Consider the following 26431-nt stretch of genomic DNA (forward strand, 5'->3'; position numbering starts at 1 on the left):
TACCACTAATTATCTGCCGAAAATCAAGCCAGAGCAATGTGCCATGTGCGATAAACAATACAAACCCACCTTGGTAGCTATTATAGTGCAAGAAAGAGAAGAAAAAAAGCAAATAGTTCGGTAAATACTTCCGATAACCCATCCTCACTGTCCGAAAAACAGGGAACATAAGAGAAACATATAACAGAAAAAACACTAAATTTTCAGAATATTCAACTACAGGGCTCGTGTCTTTTTTGCAATCTTAAACAAAACACCGAAAGTTTTTTTTCGGCGATTGCAGGCACTGCCACCTTCAAGGTGGCACGACCTCTCAGGTAAATATAGTGAAGAAACTAACAGAGCTCGGTTTTTAAAATCCGGTTATTTTCTTCTTCGTTTTCTTCGTTTCTTGTCAGACTTAATATCATGTAATGCCGTCAAATAGGTCCTGCTACTGACAATTCGTCGTTACGCAAAGCCGCCTGATGACGTCACAACAGAAAGCTAGGTCCCCTCTTTGGCTGTATTTAACACAAGAGTGGCCAATCCTTGAACCTTGTAAAAGACAGGTTTGAACCTCAGTCCCCGAAGTTTCCCAAAAACTACTACTGGGCTTTCATGAGCTACTTCTCACTTCACAAGCTCCTTACATCACAAGCTACTGCTATATCTTAAAGCTGTTAGTAACTTATAGCCTATTCAGCTATTCAGTCTTGAAGGATATCTGCTTACTTTTGTGAAGTATTCACTTGTTATTTTAAAATTTTGTCAAACAAAAAAGAACTCAAGGGATTAAGTTGCAAAACTATTTATGTTTCAAAAATTAGGAAAAACAAGGAATTCAATTTTCAATGAAAATGACCAGACAAAAAATGTGTTTTTTGGCAGTAGCGGGAGCAAAATGTAAGAAAAGAAATGTGACTGAAGATTACGCCAAGAAGCTAGTGACGTATGGTACGGAACATCTTAAGGTGTTTATCTATCAAAATTTTATTCTTTTTTTTTTATCTCTATCTCTATCTCTATCTCTCTCTATTTATTTTATTTGAGTCTTTTAGTTTATTTATTTTAGTTACTGTTTGTATTGCTATATTCTGTTCAATTATTTTGACGGAGTTTCTCATTTGTTGTTAATGAAGTAATAGTAATTAGGGTAGAAAAATAATATTGTAATTTTTTTTTTTTTTTTCCAGACCATGGAACAATTAGAGAAGAAACTTTTTATCACTGGAAGAGTTAATTTTAGCTCTTCCATTTGTGTTTCTCCTTAAGAAACACAAATGTTTGTTCCCATCACAGCTACTACTTTCTTTGTGTATTTGAAAAATATCAAACAAAATGCATAGAACCATTAAAAAAAAAAACACAAAAAGCCAATAAAAAAGTCACTAAGAAATGTATCTTTAGGTTTTTCAAAACAATTGTGTGAAAACTAAACTTTTTTTATCTATTTTACATCTCAAAATTTCAAAACTCACAAAAATATAATATTTTCCTAAAAACTTCAAAATTTCGCAACAACCAAAGGAAAATCTTAGAAAGTTAAGGTTTTCAGGTATGAAAAGACCTAAGACAGGCCCAGGAGGGACCAGTAATTTCTTTTACTTTGAAGTCCTACACACTCGAGAATTTGGACTATAAAACCAGTTAATAGCTGGTTTGTTGCTCTTTGTATACGGAGACAATTAGCTTCGGCTCTGTGGAAAACTAAATTGTAGCTACAATTTAACAGATATTTAGTTGGTGTTTTGGTTGTTACATTTTGCATGGAGCCCCGCTATACTTAACCCACCACCCTAATGTGCAAATATACAACCCAAATTATATATATATATATATATATATATATATATATATATATATATATATATATATATATATATATATATATATATATATATATATATATATATATCCTATTTATCTCTCATGCGTCTCAGTTATTTCAACCCGTCCCTGTAGATTCAAATTCACGAGTGTACTGGTTACTGATTAACAGATAAATATCCACCAAACTTTTGATGTTTGAGTAATTATTTTGGGAAAAAGTAAAAAAGAATTTAACAGATAAAAAGTTTCTGAGAATGCAATATTTTGCTAAAGCACTTGTCTGTTAAACAGAACATCATAAAAAATTACGCTTTTCAAATTCCGACAAAAACAGGTTTGAATCGCTTATGATTTGCTTATTTTGAGTAAGAAACAACGATATATGTATATTTTAATTAAATATTTAATATTTAGGGGTGGTTAGAAATTATGTTAAGTTAGGTATTTAATATAGTGCGTTCTGTGCTGCCTGCTTTCTATAATTCTTTGTTATAGTTTCCATAGTTTTCTTTCTTAAGCATTATATTATCATCATGCTTCGGTATATTTCATTAGGATTAACATAACTTCACTTCTTGATAATGTTCTGTTTGACAGAAAAGTACCTTTGCTAATTTTAACTACTATTATACGAAGACGTGCCAAAATTACCTGAAGGAGCGACAATATTTAATATTCCTTAATCCAGCCCCTTCCTCCCCTCCCCCAAACAAAGAAACTGGGTAGGTTCTGATCTAGTTCAAATGGGGGCAACATTAGCAAAATTTTTAGGGGTAGCTGAAAAGCGACAGATTACCCTAATATCTAAATACACACCTTGGTAGCTATTCATGGTTCACACTTCTTTAGAATAGATTATCTTTTTGAAGTACGCTAATTCGGGCTACTCAGATAGTGTACTAAATGTGTTATTTATTTATATGTTTCTTATTATTTAATTGCTCTTAACATATCGAGTTGTATTTACCAAAGACACATATTCCCGTTTTATGCTTTCTAAAATTGAACCACTGTTCAAAATGAAAAGAAATAAGCTTAAGACATTGATGCCCACCCTTAAGATACGATGTTGGAGCTAAGTCTATTTAAGTAATTAATAATAATCATTTCCCGAATTCAGATGAATTATGGTAATGATTTATTTCTGGAAAAGCAAAGAAATTAGTAAGTCCTTAAACTTAACTTTTAACCGAAATGGGAAATTTCAAATTATAATTTATTTTCAGAACTGAGCATCACTCAATAGTTTATAACAGCAAAACAGAGAAAAAGATTTAAGGCATTGACTGCGCTGGGATAACATTCCAGTTTCAAGACGTGTTTCAGGTCAAGTGGTCTTTAGACAAATTATTGTGTGTCACATAATTTTATGAAGTTTAAAAAAAAATTGAATCCTTATTTTGCCTCCGGCAGGAGTCATTTGTAGAGACGACATTTTCAAGTCATTCTCAAAATTATGTTAAAGTTCTAAAATTGAAGAAGAAAAGCTAAGAGATAAATAAAAGAAATTGATTCCCTCCGAGATGGACTCTTGCAACGTGTTAATAATTTCTTTACAAAATTTAGAAGAATTCCCGAAAATCTTTTATTTCTCAGCGAGTTTAAAATTTAGCAAGTTCCTTATTTAGTTTTAGATGGGAATCGGAAGTGTCAATTGTTAGAAATTCTCAAAACTAAACTATTGTTCTCGGATTTAAAACAGAAAGACAAAGAAATTAAATTTAAGCCTTGATTCAATTCAAAATTAGACACCAAAGTGTTCCCAGAAATCAGACCTTTCATATTGTGTGACAAAATTAAGAGTGGATGTCTGATCCAGAATTGCCACCCGGTGAAAAAATAGTCATTAGATTTTAGGGATTTTTGTTTGATTTAGTGATTTTCTTCAATAATCTAGTGAATAATCTACTGAGTTAGTGATTTTTTTGTTTAGGCAATATAAAAAAAAAACACTATAAATAGTGATAAATCACCAGGGTTGGCAATATTGATCTGATCTTGTTTTAGGCCAAAATACTAATAGAAAAATGTAGCGTCTCTAAAAGGAAACGCAAGCGGAACTTTATAGAATGAATAATATCTGAGAATCGAGCAAATTCCTGTTTTGTTTTAAAATAACTTTTCTGTAAATAGGCAGCGCAGCAGCAAAGTGCACTTAGCAACATCGCGCTTAGTCACATCAGTCCCGTTTTTGTTAAGAAAAAAAAATCCCTCAGTGTTCTTTTGTTTTTTCGCGCCTAAACCCTAAAAATGACTAGCCAACCTTGCATATTGAACATCATTCTAGGAGGCCATGTTTTGAGAACGGGGGACCATAGAACTGCCAGACCAGTATGTGTCCCTAAACGTCTGTGTTTGTGTTCCTAGAATCTTAGACATTTGTAAGACCAGTTTTCCGGCCTTAATAATTCAACAGGCGTAATGTGCTATTTTTTCCAAAGTCAAATTAACAAAGAAAGTGTTGTGAAGTGGTTCAATCTGTTTTCTTACATAAATAGGTAGAAATTGGGGTTTTTATCTGAAAATTATTTGGGTCGTATCTTATATAGCGAAAAACAGCCTTCCAGCTACAACAAGCCTTCCGTATCCCAAGTACATTTTAATTAAATATATTATATATAGAGGTGGTTAGGTTAGGTTAGGGGGGGGGGTCACTAGCACCCCCCCCCCCTAATCTGCAAATATATAGCCCAAACTTTTGATAAAGCTAATGAAACAAAACAAATATGATGAAAATATAATACTTTATTAGCAAAATTGTAAAATTACAACTTAGAATTCTAACCTAACCTAACCTTTTGTCCTTGAGTTTTGTCTTTGTGGCTATGGAACCGGATTTTCTCATAAAATGTACCTGCATCGTAGTTTGTTTCACGAAAGAACCTAACTTCACTTATTGAGTGTGTTCTGAATAATACGCAAATACCAAACAGCCTGTCATCTACAAGAAGCCTTCCGTATCCCGAGCAACAACTTCTTAGTAAGTAAAAAAAAACTTGAAATTATTTTGTTGTAGTTCGGATCTATTAAGAAAAAAACATTCCTTCTGCAGTAAGCCTTTCATCTTTAAACACAACTACTTCTTAGTGACATTCAAACAGCCTAAATTATTTTATTGCAGCTTGAATGCCTAAACAGAATCTTCCGTCTGCAGCAAGCTTCCATTTCTCAATAAACAACTGTTTCTTAGTAACAGCAAACAACTTTTTTTCTTTTTTTTGTACATGCTGGATCTCTTAAAAAAAGCCTTCCACCAGCAAAAAGACTTCCGTCTTTAAAAAGAAAAAAAACTTGTTAATGACAGTCGAAAAAATCCAAAAATATTGTGTTGTATCTTGAACCACTAAAAAAGCCTTCCATAGCTTGGAAGCCGAAAAAAGCCAAAAGAGAGAGATGCAGTTTGGCTGGCAGTTAATTTTGGCCCGGTAAGGCGGTACCCTATAACGCTTGAAACCGCAAATCAATATCCAATCAAAGAGCATACAATTAAAACGGAATGAAAAAGTAACAACGGATAAAACTTCTAATTTTATTTTAAAGCGAAAAAAAGGAGAATGAAAAGTTTTTCTTCTCTATTTGTGCTTTCTTTTTCTCGTTTTGTGTTTAATAATTATGATTGCTCTAGGATGAGTCTATCTTCATAATACCCCGCCCCCCAACAGACGCCTGAATGGAAGACGGGAGTGCCATAGTTATTATCCCAAAGCCTCGAACCGTACTAAGATTTGGAATAAGTGGTTTTGGAACAAAAAGTAAAAATAATATGGTTATAAGCAGTACTTCTGTCAGATAATGAATATAAGAAAATGAGGATAAGTACATGCATTTTTATGCTTGTTAGGGAAGTAAAATTGTTTTTGCCCCAAAGAACTAGTTCAATCCTCGGAGGCTCCACATGTGTACCCCTACTGATTGCTTTATTTTGGTCTTATTTAGTTCTTTACGATATATCCAATGACCTTTATATTTACCCTTAGGTCCTTATACAGCCCCCTAGGGACCTTCTGATAAAATTCATTAATAGAACAATCAGGTTTTCCATTTATTCACATGCTTACTTTTCAAAGAAGACTGCCTTGTCCCCAAGGGCCTCGATACATCTTCCTTTGGACGTAATTGTCTCTTCTGTTATTGATATCGGCTCCCGAAAAGATGCCTGATGCCATTCGCCTATCCATGTGGAAGGAATGATGCAACCGCCATCTATAAAGATTAACAGTGATCATCATAGAATATCATCGCTAAAGCGCACTTTCAAACAATTTTTTGGTATAAACTGCAATTCTGGGAACACTTTTTTGCTCGTTTTAAAGCGAATTGTATTTAATAACAAGAGCATTTTTTTATTCACTGCTGATATTAGGTTAGTTCAGTTGATGTAGAATTACCTATTTGCTCAATTTTTATCAATCGTCTCAGTTATACCTTGTCACATTTACGCAGCAGCAAAAATTTACGACAAATCAATGAGTGGGAAAATATTTTTTTTTAAATATAAGTGATTTTTTTAAGAACCAAGCAACAATACTTTTCAAAACTAAAGGGGGGAAGACGATTGCCCAACACCCTAATTTGTTCCTTTCCATTTCTAAATTTTCATTTTCATCACGTTTTTTCTTTAGCCTCCTTTAGTAGCGAAGATTTCTTTCTTCAGGCCTGACAAATATAGAAAGGTATCAGGAAAATCAAATAGTTCGTGGTAACGAACTGTAGTAAGGAGCGACCCGGCTCAATAGTAATCAAAACTCTAAAAAATGGAATTTTGATACCAATAGCTACATAAAAAAGAATCGCATTTTAATGCTAATTTTAAATATATAAGTTTCATCAAGTTTAGTCTTACCCATCAAAAGTTACAAGCCTGAGAAAATTTGCGTTATTTTAGGAAATAGGGGGAAACACCCCCTAAAAGTCATAGAATCTTAACGCACCATCAGATTCACACCAATCAGATTCATCAAATCACACCATCAGATTCAGCGTATCAGAGAACCCTACTGTAGAAGTTTCAAGCTCCTATCTACAAAAATGTGGAATTTTGTATTTCTTGTCAGAAGGCAGATCACGGATGCGTGTTTATTTGTTTGTTTGTTTTTGTTTTGTTTTTTTTCCCAGGGGTTATCGTATTGACCCAGTTGTCCTAGAATGTTGCGAGAGGGCTCGTTCTAACGGAAATGAAAAATTCCAGTGCCCTTTTTAAGTGACCAAAAAATTGGAGGGCACCTAGGCCCCCTCCCACGCTAATTATTTTCCCAAAATCAACGGATAAAAATTCTGAGATAGACATTTTATTTAGCGTAGTCGAAAAACCTTATAACTATGTCTTTGGGGACGACTTACTCCCCCAAAGTCCCCGTGGGAGGGGCTACAAGTTACAAACTTTGACCAGTGCTTACATATAGTAATGGTTGTTGGGAAGTGTACAGGCGTTTTCAGTAGGATTTTTTGGTTGGGGGAGGGGTTGAGAATAGGGGGATAGGTAGGGGGAACTTTCCATCGAGGAATTTGTCATGGTGGAAGAAAATTTCCATGAAGGGAGCGCAGGATTTACTAGCATTATTTAGAAAAAAAAAACAATGAAAAAATAAATATGAAAAAGTTTTTTTCAGCTGGAAGTAGGAGCAGCATTAAAACTTAAAACGAACACAAATTATTACCCATATGAGGGGCTCACCTCCTCCTAATACCCCACTCTTTACACTAAAGTTTATTTAGTAATTTCAACTATTTATTCAACGGCTTTTGTGATTCAGGGGTCATTCTTAATGAATTGGGACAAAATTTAACCTTTGGTGTAATGAGCGAGGTACTGACGAGGGGGCAAACCCCCTCATATATGTAATAAAAATATGAGAATACAAAACTTCTTTACGTAAGCTAATTTATAAGTTACGTATATCTTTTACTAATAAAAAATTAATTTTACTAAAAAATTAAAAGTTCTAGTTGCCTTTATCTTAATTAACCAAAAAATCGGAGGGCAACTAGGCTTCCTCCCCCGCTCTTTTTTCTCAAAATCATTCGATCAAAATTATGAGAAAGCCATTTAGCAAATAAAAATATGCAAATTTCGTTTTAATTATTCCTCTGCGGAGAGCCAAAATCAAAACATGCATTGATTGAAAAACCTTCAGAAATTAAATAAAAAAAAACAAGTTTTTTTAACTGAAAGTAAGGAGCGAAATTAAAACTTAAAACAAACATAAATTACTTCGTATATGAAAGGATCTGCTTCCTCACCAACGCCCCGCTCTTTACGCTAAAGTTTTTTACTGTTTTAAAAAGAAGAGTTGAGAGAAAGAGTCACACTTTAGCGTAAAGAGCGGGGCGTTGGTGAGGAAGCAGCCCCTTTCATATACGAAGTAATTTCTGTTCGTTTTAAGTTTTAATTTCGCTCCTTACTTTCAGTTAAAAAAAACTTGTTTTTTTATTTAATTCTTTATAAAGAGGTTATTATGCTTTAAAATAAGGTTTAAGATCCAAGCATCCAATTATCTGTAGATATTCGAAATATTCAATTAGTTCCTTTTTATAATTCACTGTCTTTAAAATTCCCTTATTATATTACCTTCTTTATTTTTTGTATTAAGGAGAGGCAGTGTAGTCTTCGGCATTATTTATATTTGTATTTTTTTTTTCTGGCAAGTCTGACCCAAGGTAAGGTTCTTCAAAGCTTCCTTTGAGAGGAAATTTTGTCATATTTACTTATGAACAGGCGCGTACAATAAGATCTGTTACAGGAAAGTGATTAATCAATTGGAGAAAGCAATCCCTACTGAGTCACTGTTAGTCAAAGAGCAGTTGAAGTCAACACAGCAAGTTTGGCAATAGCTGCCTACTGTTTCCACTCATTTAATTCTAACAGATCGGTGCGGAAATCCCCCTCATCAATATAAGAAGAGGGATAAGATACAATAAAACGAATATGATGATTTTTCAACCAGGGATTGTGGTCGTTATAATTGATTTTCGAATTTGTTCTGGTCAGTTTGTTCACGACCTGGAAAGAAATTACATTAGGGGAGTTGACTAAAATGGCTTGCGACAGGATAATTTTTCTCTCATGCCTGATAATGACAACCATTATCAGAGAAGCGATAAGTTTTCATATCTGCACATAATTTATGAATCGATTCATGTGAGCTATGTATGCTCCAATCAATATGTATGTATCCAACCAATACATATCGATATCTATCGATATGTAGGCTCCAATCGATATGCTCCAGTCATTTTGGGAGCTTCTTTGTTAGTTTTTTTCCTCCAATTTTCGAGCTCTAGTTCAGTTTTAAATAACTGAAATAAATTGTTCTGAGAAAATATATTCAGAATTTTAGAAGAATAATAACTTTCAAGCATTGATATTGTTGCATTGCCATTAAAAAAAATTAATTTCAAATTTAGTACATTAATTAGTTCACATACAAATTTAGTACATTAATTAGTTCACATACAAATTTAGTACATTAATTAGTTCACATACAAATTTGAAGCCGTCGGCAAACTCTGTCTTACAAAAATAATTTGCAGTTCAAAATAACGTAGCCATTACTTATACGTATTAACGTATGACCTTGGCATTTATGAAGATAGTCTAAAATATAGCTCATTCGCAACCGAAAGATGAAAAATAATCAGAGGGGTTTTGTTTAAGAAAAAAATACAATTCTCTAATAAATCATCGTATCATAGAGCTTTAGATTCAAAAACTACAGCCATATACCATGGCGTATCAGCCTCATCACTTAACATTGCTAAAAGAGGAGGGGGGGGGAATAAAGAGTTCGCTTAAGAAAATTCCCTGTTATTTTCGTTGGAGAGATCTCTTATTATATTCAATAAAAGAATACAAATAATTTAATTGCTATGAGAATCTACATGTACAAGAAGATGAAATGCAAAAACAAAGGAGACAAGAAGATCAAAAGTAAAAAGAAACAATGGTTCAGAAAAATGCTTCCTTTTGTTATATTAAGCAAGAAAGTAGATTTTTGTACGGTCATCCACTTTTGCAGAGTAAATTCAACATTATCCTCTTTCTCTCTCCTCCCCCTCTCTATATCTTATATTTTCCTTTAATACGTAAAGTGGAGCCAAGTTTCCGCCACCTGGTCTAGATCTAGGAGCACCACGTGTGCAGCAGAGTTACCACAATCCTACCACGCCTGGCCCACTCGTGGCACTTGTCATGTACCACTTGGTGTATGTGATTTTTCAAGTCGGTGACCCATCGAGTTGAGCCGTAAAAAAAAGAGTTTCCGCTTATATGACTAAAAATAACCGATTATGTCCGGTTCAAATAACTAAAAAAAAATAGTTTCATCCATATACCTGGCTCCTTGCTTCGAAAATTCAAGCTTATTCAAACCCCTTCGCATACTCAAGGCTCGCATCTGATGCCAAAATGCCAAAAACTTTTTACAAAGCTCTTCTCAAAGGGAGGACAAAGGACAACACAAATCAGGAGGATCAAAGCGTGATAGAGCGGATACTGCCCTGATGAACCTCCCTATGAAAACAGTATATTAGTCGGTTCTCGGCATTTACCTCAGAAATGTAGTCTCCAGTGTGCATAATACCATTATAAATGACAAGCGGAGATAATTCCAATAATGATCCCTCATCCGTGAGCCCAAGATTTCTAAATTACCAAGAGGTTGAAGTTATCAGAGATTGAAAAATTCATTTTGAAGTACAGACAATTAAACCCTCCAGCAGTTGCCCTGATATGGCTTTGACTTTGAAGAAGATGACAAGTTTTCCAGGTTCATTTGGAAAGTCAATTCGAGTCCTGATGTAGCTGGTTGTTCGGATGAGGATAAGAGGTTTGACTCTGCATACTTAGACAGAGTATAACAAGGTCCAAATGGGCACCAGGAGAAATCTTGGGGAACAATACAGGAAACGTCGGATGATTTACCCCTCGCCTGGCATATGCCCGGCTAAAGGCAGAGAATTATGAGTTCGGTACCTGCGCTACGCGGGCCTATACGATGTCTCAGCGTAGATACGATGTCTCAGGAACAGAATAAGGTATTAAGTATCAATCTTCAAGGAAAATAGAGCGAGACTAAAACTAACCTAAAAGGTACAATAATATCCAGATTGTGAAAAGGGTGTTTGTACAATACCCCAGGAAAAAGGGGGGTATGCTGGAACTTTCAGAGCATATTATTGGGGAATTGAACTAAATCAAAAGACACTATGTCCATCCAAGTTTGTAATGAGGGCATATTACAACGCTTAGGAACAGATAAACGTATTAAGTTAATATTTCAGAACCTGTTGAGGGGGATTTATAACTAAATACGGATGTTAAAAGGGCCTATCTGCAATATATATAGGATGGCTAAGGGCATTAATGTGAAACTATTAGGTGATACTGCATAGTATATTGAATGCACTCTATGGATGCAAGTTGTCAAAAAGGCGTATTAACAATATCTGAGGAACAACTGAGAGCAGTAAATTGAACCTTTGAGGGATACTACAACTACTACTTATGCAATTAGTACTATTGCTATTTTGACTTTTTCAAGCTGTGACTGTGACTGATTGCGACTGAAACCCCAAATACTTATAATTATAATTGCCGGTGCATGTGACTTTGTCTGCATCAGCTACATTGCAATACCAAACAACAAGACAATTACTCAGAACCGGAGCAAACCTAAAGAGGCAGGGATAAACTGGGTGGTAAGCTGCTGTAAAAGAATAGATATACATATGCCTACATTTTATTCTTATTTTCGCACACCCATGACGGCTTCTAAAAAAAGATCGTTGACAAAAGATGGATTTTTAATGAAGCAAGGACATTTATTTTTTAATTTAAAGAAAACCTGTGTGTTGAATCTGTCAAATGAGTATTTCCGTAGTAAAGGAATATAACTTGAAGTGACATTACGATATTGAGCACAAAACTAAATTTGACTGTCTTAGAGGTGAATCTCGAGATAATAAAATCATTATGATCATATCATCACTAAAAAATCAGCAGAAAATCTTTAGTGTTGAGACAAAAAAAGCAAATCAGCTGTAGGTGCCAGCTGAAAAGTGGCAGAAATAATAGCACAGCATTGTCACCCACAGCGAAATTGTCAAGGAGTGTCTTAGCTATTGCGGAGGAAATATACCCGGAACAGAAAAATTTTGAAAACATGAATCCCTCTACTCGAATTTCCACCCGCCACATCGAAGACTTGGGTGCTAACTTTCATGTAGGTGTTGTTATTTGGAACTCAATTCCAGAGAGTGTTAGGTGTTCTGAAAACCTTATGTTATTTAAAGTAAGAATAAAAAATTATTTTTTGAATAAATTATAAATTATATTGGTTAAAATTTTCTCCCTTTTTTTCTTTTTTTTATGATGAGAGATGGCTGTTTAGAGATTGTATAGTGTTTCGTCTGTTTTTTTTTTTTTTTTTTTTTTTTTTTTTTTTTTTTTTTTTTTTTTTTTTTTGCGTATTTGTTTGATTTTGAATGAATAGTTATCATTTATTTGTTGTAGTTTTGCTACTGAACAGGGACATTTTAGGTCCCTAAATTGAGCAGCATATTATTGGTTGTAAGTGCAATTTTAGTAATTTTTATTTGATGAAATAAACGCATACCTACCTACCTAACTTATATAAACAACTTAAGGATGAAGCGCAGTCTTTTACGTACTTCCATTTGCGATGGACGAAAGTACGGACGTGTGGGATACGGCACAATTCGTAGTATTTGTACGAGGGATTGATGCAAACATTCATGAATATGAGGAGTTATTTAAAAAATGCGGTCTTAATGGCACTACAAAGAGGAAGGATTTATTTCATCACTTGGAAGAAGGTCTGGTTTCATGCGGCTTGAGCTCGGACAAATTAATCAGCATCACCACAGACGGCGGAAAAACATGAGCGGTCATAATAAAGGTGTTGTTGTTGGAAGAGTCAACAGCAAAGTTCTAGAGTCTGGACTTAAATTTCCATATACATTTCACTGTATTGTCCATCAAGAAGTATTGTGTTACAAAGTTTTATTGAGAAGAGAAATAATGAATACCGTTATATCTGCTATTAATTCCGGTGATGTAAATGGCGTGATGTATTGCTGAGAAATAAGATGGCTAAGCCGAGGATCAGTACAACCATCTTTTTATTTAAAGAAATAAATATGTAACTTCATAGAGATGAAAGGAAAGATAATACCCAAACTTTACAACACCCAGTGGTTTGTAGATCTCGGGTTCTAAACTGATTTGATTACAGAAATGAATCTACTCAATACACTTTTACGAGCAAAAAGTAGATTTAGCCAGATATATTCAAATTTTCTTTGGCTAATTATTAAAATGAAAACTGCATTAGTACAATTTCAAACTGAGTTTGAAAACCGGTTTGCTGATTTCAGAAAGATCTCAGGTAAGATGGATATTTTCGAAACCCCTTTCGCAGTGGCTGTCAATAATGTACCAAGTGATTTTCAAATCAACGCCATAGATATGCAGTAATACCACTCTTAAAATAGCTTTGAAGGAAAAAAACAAACTTGATGGGTTTCGATGGAAGTTTGTTCTCTGAAAGCTGCTAGGATTTGAGAATTTTTGCTCATCAAATAATTAATATGTTTGTTAGTACATATATTCGTGAGCAAACTTTTTCAATTCTGAATTATCGAAAACAAACAGTTCTCGGTTATACATGTAGACGCAATACTACGCGTCTCTACTACAAAAATACAAGCTAATCTAAAAAAAATGGAAGGCCAAATGTAACAACAAAAATTTCATTTATTGCATTAACTACAATAAATGTCGTAAAAATATACACTAAACGTTTCATTTTTGAACCTAAAATATTTATATATAAATATTGTAGACTCTAATCATTATGGTATACCTACAATATTACATTACAGTGTAGTGATATGTGACCTAAATGCGGCCCGCGTAATATCCCCGCTCAAAATTTTGGCCCTTTTACAAAAAAAGGGTTGCCGACCCATAGCCTAAGGTGAGATAGGGAAACCTGGTCAAACCCCCTAGCGGGCTTCCGATTCGTAGATCATTTAAAAGAAATTAAAGCATACTGACTATCAAATAATTTTGTTTATTATTACCCGACCCCAGAAAAAATCGTTAGTAAATGCCTGAGACCAGATTCTAGGCTCTAGCTTAGCCAGCAGGTGATCTCAAATAGTACTTTAAAACCAAGCTCGAATCAGGCAAACTCTAAACACTACATATGAACTGTCTATTAACCATTTCAGCATATCAACAGAGGTCACCCAAATTCTTACATTCGAGAGTTTTCCAGAAAACTGGGATAAGAGGATATAATGGATCTCTATTATATCTGAGCTTACATACCATTTGAACACAAATTGACCTGACGTGATAAGAAAGCAAGAAGAAGGCCAATTTTATAAACGATGCTTGATAGGGGATAGCACAAAAAATGAAGATAGAAACATAAGTTTAAGTAGTTTCACGTTTTTTATGCGGAACAAATGAAGAAAAACAAGCGGATTCGTAAGCATTCCAAACTTTAGGGAGGCTCAGGACTAAATTCAGCCCCGAAGTATTGGTTGCGGGAAAAAGGGGCTGAGAATCCACTAAAAACCTTTGAAATGCTGTTAGAAGCAAGAAACCGTCATTTTAGTATTTTTGAGATTCAGCTCCCACCAAAAAACTTAGACGCCCATAACCGTGATACATTTTTTTTTTTTTACTACAAAAAGATAAAATTACTTCCTTTATTTTATCCACCATTCAAAATTTCCTTGCATTTAGAGCCGTTCTGGAGCTATTAAACTTTTTAACGAAGTAATCCAAGATCAACAGCATCTCTAAGATATTCCATTTCTCTAATTAAATGCGTTTTCATCTAAAGGGGTTATTAAGTGGTATGATTAGATCCAGTTTCTGTTTAGAAAGTGTCACCATAGTAACGAAATAATATTGTAAGAAAATTTAACCTCCCTAACCATGTTAGACACGTATTTCAGTAATTAAATATAAGTTCAGTCCTTTTCAATTATGTAAGAGTAGAACGATAGTATACTGCCCTCCTAAACGTAAAGGATGTCTTTCAAGGATCCCTAGCTTTAGTGTTAAGTGTCCCAGATCAAAATGTGGTATCTCCATAATCCAGTTTTTCAGTAAGCGCCATTGAAGGATTGATAAATTACGTACAGATTAGGCATTATTAGTTTGGAAATATAAAGAAAAAGATGTTTTGAAGCTATTAGAGTAAAATACGGTGCAAAGCTACCATATTGGGGTAGAGTTGTTGCCACCTACCCTATTGGGCCTAAACTCTAAGCGAAAGAAACTAGAGGCGGTTCTAATAAACGGGTATCAATAATTATTAGAGACACTTTTTAACAGGACACACAAGAGCTACCCAAGGCGCTATTGACTAATTAACAATATATGAGGTTTCAACCCCCAAAATAGCCTATCACTTAGGTTAAAAATATATATGCATTGATAGATTTATTGAGCATAGCATAACAAAATCGGTACTTATCGGTTATATAATAGACACTTGGGAAGTGAAGTTCGATTAATGGTAATGAAACGAAACAAAATATGATGAATATATAATAGTTTAGAAACAAATTTGGGTTATATATTTGCACATAAGGGATAGGGGGGGGGGGTAAAGCACAGCATATATTAAATACCTAATCTAACCATTGCTGTATTTAATATATGCTATGCTTTACCACCACAACTCCACCCCTAGTGTGCAAATATATAGCCCAAATTTGCTTGCATAAACCAAACCAAAATACAAACTAAATACTTAAATAAAATATAGCTACAATTTATTTTGCAACCAAACCAAAGCTAATTGTGCCGTATAAAGAAGTTGCTTGACGAGTTTCTTGTGTCATGTTCGCATCATCCGCGATCAGAATTCTATAGTGTCTATTATATAACCTATAAGTGTCAAAAATCTCATCCTGTTGATTTTCTTTATAAAAAAGAAAAAAAAAACGGTCAAAATACCTTTTTAGCATTTTAATTGAAGAAAGCGACAAAAAAACAAAATTGCCCCTTATCTTTTGAAACACAGAATTTTTTGCATCTTCGCTAAAACAAATAGAAAAAATCCTCGCTCAACCTCACTCCACCCCCCAAAGTTTCGTGAATTGGCATCCCTGTTTATGTAGATATGGAGCACTCACCTTAATTCATATTCTACGCTGAATTGAGTTTACAGGAAATTCACAACTTCAAAACTTGTGTTCCTTTGATTTTAACTTCTCGTTCCTTGACTTAGTACCTTATTCAGATTCGATAAGTTAAGAAACTAAACATCCTTTTCTAACTGGTTAAAGTAAACCATGAACTTGATATATAGCTCCAGAATTCTTGATAGACGGTTATATACTTAGCAGGTTATACAAAACATAGGGATCTGTCGAAAGCTAGTTCAAATTCTAAAGATCTGCCTTTTTCTTTCTTCTTCTTCTTTTTTAAGAGACTTCCTAATGAATGGAAGTAAAAACTAAACAAGCTGCACCCAACCCCAGGCGGGGACGATTACCTCACCCCGTTGGTGTTTGACAGACGTATTTTAAGAGTTATTGAGATATTTTAGAGTGATTTCCAACCCATTTTTAGTTGTCAATGGCATTACATTTGTCCCACACCGCTCATGATTGTTACCACTTTTTCAAAGACATCTGCCGCACACACACAAACTTAAGAGCGACTTTCAAGGATTACTTAGACATCTGGTCAGTGATTTTCGGTCTTTTTTTTGTCTATGGTTTTGATTTGATTACCGTTGATGGTTATGTGAACTTTATTAGCCAATTTAAGACGCTTAGCAGCGATTCCTAATATTGGCTTCGCGACTCTTCATCCTTTTTAGGGGTATATGGCTTTCCTTCATGATTACGAGTACTTGTTGACACCATACTTTATAGTGATTAAGATAGTTGTTTAGAGATTTTAATAAGACCCAATGTCAGGATTATCCTCTAGCGAGGAAGACAGATTGTCAAGAAAAATCATTTTATTCCTGATTCCAGGAAAGTTTTTTCTCCTTTAGTATAAAATATGTAAACATGTTTCGCCTTCCAATGCACCAGCAATGGCTCCGAAGGATGTAAACCTGCAGTGAAGAAATTTAAGTGCCGCGTGGCACCACAATTTTTGGCACCAGGTGGCACATAGCGATGCAGTTATCCATATGAATTCATAATAAGCAGCTATTTTTGACAGCTACCTTGTCAATGAGCTATTAAATTTCTCGCCATGATCTTAGAGTATCCTTCTAGCCCTAAAAAACACACCGCTGCTACCCAAGCAAAAAGCAGTTTTTCTTTTTTCGGAAAACTGAGGGCTAAAAACCCTCGGCTAGAGGTTTTATGTCATCAGAAATCGATTGGCTATATTAAAATTTGCATTCCTAGGAATGTTGACCTTCTTTGGTCAAAAATTGATGTTTGTGGCACAAAATGGGCGAAAACAGCTCTTTTATGTGGAAGGATCTCTGTTGTTACTTGAAAAAGGCACTAGCATTGTGATTTCCTTTCTAAAGAGCCCTCTCCCAATATTTTACAACCTCTGGTTCAACAAGATCACCTCTGGGGGAAAAACAAAAGCACAAAATTAAAAAAAGGAGACACATCAGTGCTACCCCGACAAAAAAAGTGATCTTTTTGCCTTATTATTCAGTTTAGAGTCTTCGAGAAGTGTGATTCCAACGGTGCACTTTTCATGTCAGTCTCACCATTTTTGAGCGGTTTCAAGATCAGATTCAAGATCCCAAAAATTAATTTTGCAATAAACATTTACATTAAAGATAATCCTATATATTACTTAATTACAAAAGATAATTTTCTCTGGATAGGTAGTTTTTTGGAAACGCGTTTTGTTTAATTATTATAAAGAAAAAACTGAATTTTTTAAATGACCAATACTGCTACTACTACTACAAATAACTCACTGCAGCACCAAGCCGCCTGAGGCCAACACAGCTACGCACACTCCTCCTCCAACCTAATCTATTTAAAGCCTCCCTCGTTACACCCTCCCAGGAAGTTCCCATTTCCTTTAAATCTTTATTTATGACATCCTTCCAACCCAGACAAGGACGACCTGCTTTCCGTGTAGCCCCAGACGGTTGGCCAAAAAGGACAATCTTCGGTAATCTCTCATCCTTCATCCGTAGAACGTGGCCTAGCCATCTCAACCTTTCTTTCATTATAACCATAGAAAGCGGGATTGAACCACACTTTTCGTACAACCTACTGTTTGAAATACGGTCAGTCAGCCGGGTACCCAGAACAATCCGTAGGCAAACTATACGGAATAACCTATACGGAAGCAAAAAATTAACTGAAGAAACCGAATACAACCGAAAGTCACTTCAAAATTCAACCAACCATTCAATTGAGATCAAGATGGCTTTTTTTAAATTATCATAAATACGGTTTATAAATAGGTTTTGTGAGAATATTTGGAAAAATATGTGTCCTGGAAGAAGTTATGCGTTAACCTTGATAGTGTGGGCACTCGAGTTATTTTTCAACAAGGCATTCCAAACTCTCCACTCTTGATTTGACAATTCCATGGATATAAACTGTCATAAAGGTGACACGAATATAACAGTCGTCATTAGAAGCCATACACTAGAAGGGTATTTCTCAGTTTTGGCTAAAAATGCACATTTCAACCAAACACATAACGGTGAAGGAATACCAAGGTTTCAAAATTATTTAAACAACTTTGGTAATTACCCTTTTATAGAAAGATGTTGATATACTGCCTCAGGGTAAATATATTCCCATAGCCCCGAAAGAAGTTAGATTGACATGTGCAAACATTAATAGTATGGGCGATCGTGCTATTCTTTGGCATCGCATTCCAAATCTCTAATATTAAATTGACATTCCTAAGTTATTAACTGTCAAAAGGGTGGCAAGAATATAAGTCTTCATCAGGGGTCATACACTAGAAGGATCTTCTTTATTTTCGACCAAAAAGGGACAGAAAGTTATTCGTAACAACTTTAGTAATTACTCTATTATAATAAGATGTTGATATACTAACGCACGGGAAATATGTTCCCATGACCCCAAAAGAAGTTAGACTGACATGCGCAAACATTGATAGTATGGGCGTTCATGTTATTCTTCGACATGGCATTCCAAATTCTCTACTTATAAATTGACATTTCAAAGTTGTTAACTGTCAAAAAGGTGACAAGAATATAACAGTCTTCATCAGGAGTCATAAATTCTACATATTCATGCTGTTTGACAAGTAGCATAAAATTGATGAAAATGATTTATTGAAAATGTAGGATTGACGAAAATCCAATGCTTTTTTTAGTAAGTTTCTAAGTCTAAGCGTTAATTGAAGTACATCAAAGTGGAATGAATGTTCTCGTGCCGATTCGATCAAAAGCAATCGATCGCCATGAGTTTAAAGCGAAGAAGCAGCATAGTGGTTCAGGCTTATTTGTAGCTGAGAACCTTACGAAACCTAAGTACAATCTTTTGAGTACTTCATGAGATAAGTTTGGAAATCACAGTATGTGGTCTGATAAGGTCGTATTTACGTGCGCAAAACTGAGACTGCTCAATCAGGCATATTTGGTCAATAGGCGACCATTTATAGCTGTTTTTTATTATTTGTGTTTTTTATTCTAGACCGATTTATTCTTCCGGATTATTTATCAAGAGGTATTGCCGGCGATTATGATATACCGATTGTTGAGCTAAAGCCTATGAGGGAGAGTGGTTATATTTGGTTGCCGTATATTCGTGATATAAATGAATGTACCCACGAGGATTATTTGGAAAGAGTGCAACCCTAATTGATAATATTTATGTTCGTTCAGCCGTTTTGAAGCTCTGTTATGCCGTTGTTGTGGCTTTTCCTGGTTCTAACCATCTTCCATTGGGGAGCCTTATGAAGTGTCAGTTGCACAGACCAAATAAAGAAAATAAAGTAAAGGTTAATGAAAAAAGAGAATCTTCAAAAGCTTGTGGAGGAGGTTAGTAATATCGATTGGACCCCTGCGTTTTCTAAGGAAGAATCCCCTACGAGAGCACTTGATAAATCTAATGTCTGTTATTCCACCCATTTGTGATATGGGTGTCCCCATTGCATGCCTTATTAAGGCAATGAAAGTAAAGAAACAGGAACCCCCTAAGCCATGGATAACGAGTGAAATACTGGAAGGAAGAAAGCTAAGGACTGAGGTTTATCAAAGATATATAGATGATAAAACTGATGGTTCGTATCAATTGTTAAAAAAACAGCGCAATTTAGTAAAGAAATTACGTCGCAAAGCTATGGCCGAACGTTATGATAGAAAGTTTTCAAAGTAAAGGAAATATGAAAGAAACATGGAAACTGATAAATGAAGTGACTGACGGAAATGCTGAAATTGGAAGAAATGAAGTACAACTTGAATGGTTCGTCCCTGATGATTAGTCTGGAATTGGTAAGTTTTTTTCTCTAACAGTGGTGTTGAAGTGCAAAACACTTTGATCCGTGTACAAGTGATGAAAATTCTTGAAATAATAAAATCTCTGGAATCAAATTCTGCGGGAGTGGACGGCTTAACTCTTCGACCGTTTAAGGCAATCATGCATTACATTCTACCGTGTCTCCTTTTTATTTTAAACCTTCACTTGAAAAGGTCATTTTCCTGATCAGCTAAAAGTTGCCAAAGTGATACCACTTCATAAAGATGGCTCTAAAAAGGAAATTGAGAATTGGAGACCGTTTTAGATCCTTCAATTGTTTTCGAAATTTATTAGAAAAAGTTGTTCATAAACGTCTATATAGTTTCCTGCAGGCTAACGGTTTGCTGAGTGAGACCCAATTCGGATTTTGCAAAGGGCACTCGACGACGAACGTTTTGCAACAACTTAAGGAACCAGTCAACAGTGGTATGGACAGAGGTGAAACAACTCTGTTTGTATTTATAGATATTTGCAGAGCATTCGATACAGTTGATTTTCAAGCACTACTAAGTCAAAAGAGCCTTTAGGTTTACGCGGAAAGTGCTTAAAGTAGTTTGAAAATTGTCTCACAGGGAAATCCCTTGAAGTGGTGTTGAATGATGTGCACTCAGCAGCATTTCCAGTGACCTGTGGAGTACTACGAGGATCATTGTTAGGTCGCTGCTTTACCTCATATATGTTGATATGTTGATATATGTTGATCATTTGCGTTTTTTATTTGAAAAATGTATGTCTGATCTCATTTGCTGATGATACCGTTTTAACTGTGTTTGCATCATCTGTGAAGGACTTGGTGAGAAAAGCGAATCTCGCATTGGAAAGGCTGGAGATTATCACTTCATTAAGTCTATTGTGTAAAATATTCACAACACATTTTAATGATGTTCTGTAGAGCTGGTACACCACTGGATGTGTCTGGCTAGGTAACTTTATCTGGTAATCTAATAGAGCAAGTTTATCATCTCCACTACTTCGGTTTTTATCTTGATTGCCATCTCGCATGGAAATATCACAGTGACGCAATTTCATTAAAATTGCCGTGGGGTAGGCATACTTCGACGTCTGCAGCACTTTCTCCCTCAAAGGATGGATACTTCTAACTATATATTATTCGTTGGTTTATCCATATGTTTCATACGGTTACCTCTTATGGAGCAGTAACTTCTTAAGTAACTATAGAAGGAGTGCAAGTTCTACAAAATAAAGCTGTTAGAATAATCGATAGGTTTGTCCAGTATTGCATGACACCTGTGCTTGTTTCAGGTCCCTTAAGCTCATTAATGTAGGTCAGATAAGAGATTACCAAGCTGCAGTATTTGTGTTTCAGTGTATGAAAGGTTTAAACCCTGGTTTTTTAAGTATTTTTACCAAATTAATAGTGCCCTGCATTATTATTGAACTAGGCAAAGTGATAATATAGTTGTTGATTTGCGTCGTGGTACGTGCCTTCATTTTCAGTGAAACACCTTGGTCCATCTGTATGGAATGAACTACCATTGAGCATTAGGGCGGTGGAGAACGTACCTCAGTTTAAAAAGAATTTAAAAGGTTATTTTTCGGGGGGATTTTATTATGGCTAGTAGGTCGTGTAGGGGAGGAAGAGGAGCTGAAGAGGTAAGTGTGAATGGGAAAGTAAGGGTCGAATGGGACTAAGGTGAGGTTTGAAGGGGAGGGTGAAGAAGGAGAGGGGGAGTTGAGTATTGAAGAGTGATGGAGACTGGATTTGTTACTATTATTCTATTTATATTTTCATTTATCAATTATTATTTTTAATTCAGTTATTTATTTATTTACCTTTTTTCATAAATATATATATATATATATATATATATATATATATATATATATATATATATATATATATATATATATATATATAGGTTATTGTTTATTTATTTCTGGTTTATTTAAAATAGTTTTAATTAAATAATTGAGGTCTATGCAAATAGTCGAGTAAATAGGTAAGTAGTTACGTGAAGTTTCGCGCAACCCCAAACCCTCATAAGTTTTGTCCAGTGCAAAAGTGTTGTTCAGTTATTTATTTGTTTCTGAATTTGCAATAATAAGCTTATATGAACTATATATGCATGAATGAAATACACTTCTCAAAAATTATAGATTCGAAAAAAAAATTGATAAAACCATATATATCAAATGACAATTGTGGTAAATGGTTTTAAAATACCTTAGTCCCGCATGTGTGCAGGCATGTGTAGTACTGACCAGCCTAATAAAGAGTGACCTTTGAACAATTAAATGAAAAAAACTAGTTTTTTTCACTGAAAGTAAGGAGCGACATTGAAACTTAAAACGAACAGAAATTACTCCGTATATGAAATGGGTTGTCCCCTCCGCAATCCCTCGCTCTTTACGCTAAAGTTTTTAATTGTTTTAAAAAGTAGAACTGTGGCAAATAGTCTAACTTTAGCGTAAAGAGCGAGGGATTGCGGAGGGGACAAACCATTACGTAAGAATTAACTTACGTCACAAACTTTTATATTCTTATATTTTTATTATGTATATAAGGGAGATTGTCCCCTCGTTAATTCCTCGCTCTTTACACTAAATCTTAAGTTTTGTCCCAATTCTTTAAGAATAACCCCTGAATCAGAAAGGCCATACAATAAATAGTTTAAATTACTAAAAGTACTTTAGCATAAAGAGCGAGGTATTTATCTTCTCCTAAATACCTCGCTCTTTATGCTAAATTATTTTTAGAACCCTCATATGCGTAATAATCTCTGTTCGTTTTAAGTTTTAATGCTACTCCTTAATTTCAAATGAAAAAACTTTTTCATGTTTATTTTTTCATTGTTTTTTTTATAGTGATGCTAGAAAATCCCGCGCCCTTTTCATTGAATTTCTCTTCCCCCATGACATATTCCTCCAAGGAAAGATCCTCCCACATAGCCCCCTCCCCTCCCCTCAACCCCACCCCAAACCAAAAAAATCCCACTGAAAACGTCTGTACGCTTCCCAATAACCATTACTGTATGAAAACACTGGTCAAAGTTTGTAACTTGCAGCCCCTCCCCCAGGGACTGTGGGGGAGTAAGTCATCCCCAAAGACATAGTTATTATGGTTTTCGACTATGCGGAACAAAAAAAATCTCACAATTTTGATCCGTTGACTTTGGGAAAAAATGAGCGTGGGAGGGGGCCTAGGTGCCCTCCAATTTTTTTGGTCACTTGAAAAGGGCACTAGAAATTTTCATTTCCATTAGAATGAGGCCTCTTGCAACATTCTAGGACCACTTGGTCAATACGATGACCCCTGGGGAAAAAAAGAAAACAAAAAAACAAATAAACACGCACCCATGATCTGTCTTCTGGCAAAAAATAGGGAATTTCCTCATTTTTGTAGATAAGAGCTTGAATTTTTTGCTATAGGGTTCTCTGATACGCTGAATGCGATGGTGTGATTTTCGTTAAGATTCTATTACTTTTAGGGGTGTTTCCCCTATTTTCCAAAATGAGGCAAATTTTCTCAGGCTCGTAACTTTTGATGACAATATATATTTAAAATCAGCATGAAAATCCGATTCTTTTGATCTGTCTTTTAGCATCAAAATTCCGTTTTTTAGAGTTTCGTTTACTATTGAGCCGGGTTGCTCCTTACTACAGTTCGTTACCAAGAACTGTTTGATTAAAGAGTCATTGTTAGATGTGGGGCAAATAAAATCATAGGTCTATTCTTCATCGAGGAAAATATATTAGAAATGCACTATCTACCAGTGGTGAACAATACCAAAGAAAATTTACAATATACGGGAATATACGGGCATCAAAATTGATCAGTAGCATTAAACCTTTTCCAGCCTTTTTTTGTAGTTTTATGTATATACTTTTAGTAAATATTGGAAGAAATTATTTTGATAAATTGAGCATGAACGGCCCAAAAATTGACGAAAATTTAGGGATTCTGAAGGGGGGATATTTTTTTCAAAAATCCATTCCCTTGCTTTGCCCCCCCCCCCAAAAAAAAAAATCCTAGGTGCATTCCTGATGCTAAATCAATTAAGGTGTATATTTCAGCACTACTTAACGTTATGGGCACGGGGATTCTTTGGAGGAAAAGGGGGCATACCTTAAAAACGCAACTTGCTTGGGAAATGCAAGAAATTTATGAAAAGAGTAACAATTTAGAATTTTGGAGGGATACATTTGTACACTCATATATATATATATATATATATATATATATATATATATATATATATATATATATATATATATATATATAGTTGCTGGAAAAAATAAACTTCTTCATAGTCAGTCTCTTTCTTTATTTATTTATATGTTTACTCCGCTATTAAACATGATTTTAAAAAATAATGCTTACATTAAAATTTCAACATACAATTCCAATATTAAATTCCAACATAGGCTACATTTGTACACTCATATATATATATATATATATATATATATATATATATATATATATATATATATATATATATATATATATATATATATATATATATATATATATATATATATATATATAGTTGCTGGAAAAAATAAACTTCTTCATAGTCAGTCTCTTTCTTTATTTATTTATATGTTTACTCCGCTATTTACGTTTTGTTATTAGTGGATTAAAATCAAAATACATGTATATATATATATATATATATATATATATATATATATATATATATATATATATATATATATATATATATATATATATATATATATATATGTTTGTCGTTTTATTTTTTGTCATTTCACTTTTTTTTATCACCGGTCTTAGAAATGCATCATTCTTCAGGAAACAGAGCGTTGAAAGGCTTGTCAACTATCTACAAGCCTTTCAACGCTCTGTTTCCTGAAGAATGATGCATTTCTAAGACCGGTGATAAAAAAAAGTGAAATGACAAAAATAAAACGGTGATAAGAATTGAACGTTATGCCATAATAGGACTTATTATCAAATTTTAGAAACATTTTCACAAGAGCTTTAAAAACTTTTAGATTATGAAGTATTATTGAAATTATGATTTAACAAAGACTTGAGTCTTGAAACATTTTTCTTCGCCTCATTTATGCTATAGACGTATTCCTGAAGGCTAATAAATAAAAAAAAAACAAGATTTTTTAACGGAAAGTAAGGAGCGACATTAAAACTTAAAACGAACAGAAATTACTTGTATGTGAAAGGGATTGCTTCCTCACCAACGCCCCGCTATTTACGTTAAAGTTTGACTCTTTCTCTTAACTCTACTTTTTAAAACCGTAAAAAAACTTTAGCGTAAAGAGCGAGGCGTTGATGAGGAAGCAACCCCTTTCACATACAAAGTAATTACTATTCGTTTTAAGTTTTAATGTCGCTCCTTACTTTCCGTTAAAAAAACTTGTTTTTTTTTTGTTTAGTTTCTGAACGTTTTTGAATCAATGCATGTTTTGATTTTGACTCTCCGCAGATGAATAATTATAACGAAATTTGCGTTTTTTTTTGTTGGGTAAATGGCTTTCTCATGTTTTTGATCGAATGATTTTGAGCAAAAAAGGAGTGGGGGAGGAGGCCTAGTTGCCCTCCGGTTTTTCGGTTACTTAGAAAAGCAACTAGAACTTTTAATTTTTTACGAATGTTTTTATTAGTAAAATATGTATGTAACTTATAAATTAGCTTACGTAAAGAACTTCTGTATTCTCATGTTTTTATTACGTATATGAGGGGGTTCACCCCCTCGTTAGTACCTTGCTCTTTACACTAAAGCTTAAATTGTGTCCCAATTTCTTAAGAATGACCCCTGAATCACAAAAGCCGTAGAATAAATAGTTGAAATTACTAAAAATAATTTAGCATAAAGAGCGAGGTATTAAGAAGAGGTGAGCCCATCATATGCGTAATAATTTCTGTTCGTTTTAAGTTTTAATTCTGCTCCTTACTTTCAGTTGAAAAAACTTTTTCATATTTATTTTTTCATTGTTTTTTTTTTAATAATGCTAGTAAGTCCTGGGCTCCCTTCATGGAAATTTTCTTCCCCATAATAAATTCCTCAAAGGCAAATTCCTCCAACATATCCCCCTCTTCTTACCCCCCCCCCTCCTCACCCACCAAAAAATCCCCCTGATAACGTATGTACACTGTATGTAAGCACTGGTAAACGTTTGTAACTTGTAGCCC

At 34.4% G+C, this 26431-nt stretch overlaps 1 protein-coding gene across 5 annotated transcripts in view; it reads right to left on the minus strand.

Annotated features, from left to right (window-relative positions):
- The window catches only part of LOC136035032 (uncharacterized), a 321337-nt gene that overhangs the window by 142354 nt on the left and 152552 nt on the right, over window positions 1-26431 (minus strand). For all 5 annotated transcript variants that reach the window (XM_065716624.1, XM_065716625.1, XM_065716628.1 and 2 more), the window contains one exon: window positions 5871-6015. In XM_065716624.1, the coding sequence (XP_065572696.1) occupies window positions 5871-6015 (145 nt within the window). The remainder of the gene's footprint in view (window positions 1-5870; window positions 6016-26431) is intronic.

Source organism: Artemia franciscana, chromosome 13 (assembly GCF_032884065.1).
Source record: "Artemia franciscana chromosome 13, ASM3288406v1, whole genome shotgun sequence".
Lineage (NCBI taxonomy): Eukaryota > Metazoa > Arthropoda > Branchiopoda > Anostraca > Artemiidae > Artemia > Artemia franciscana.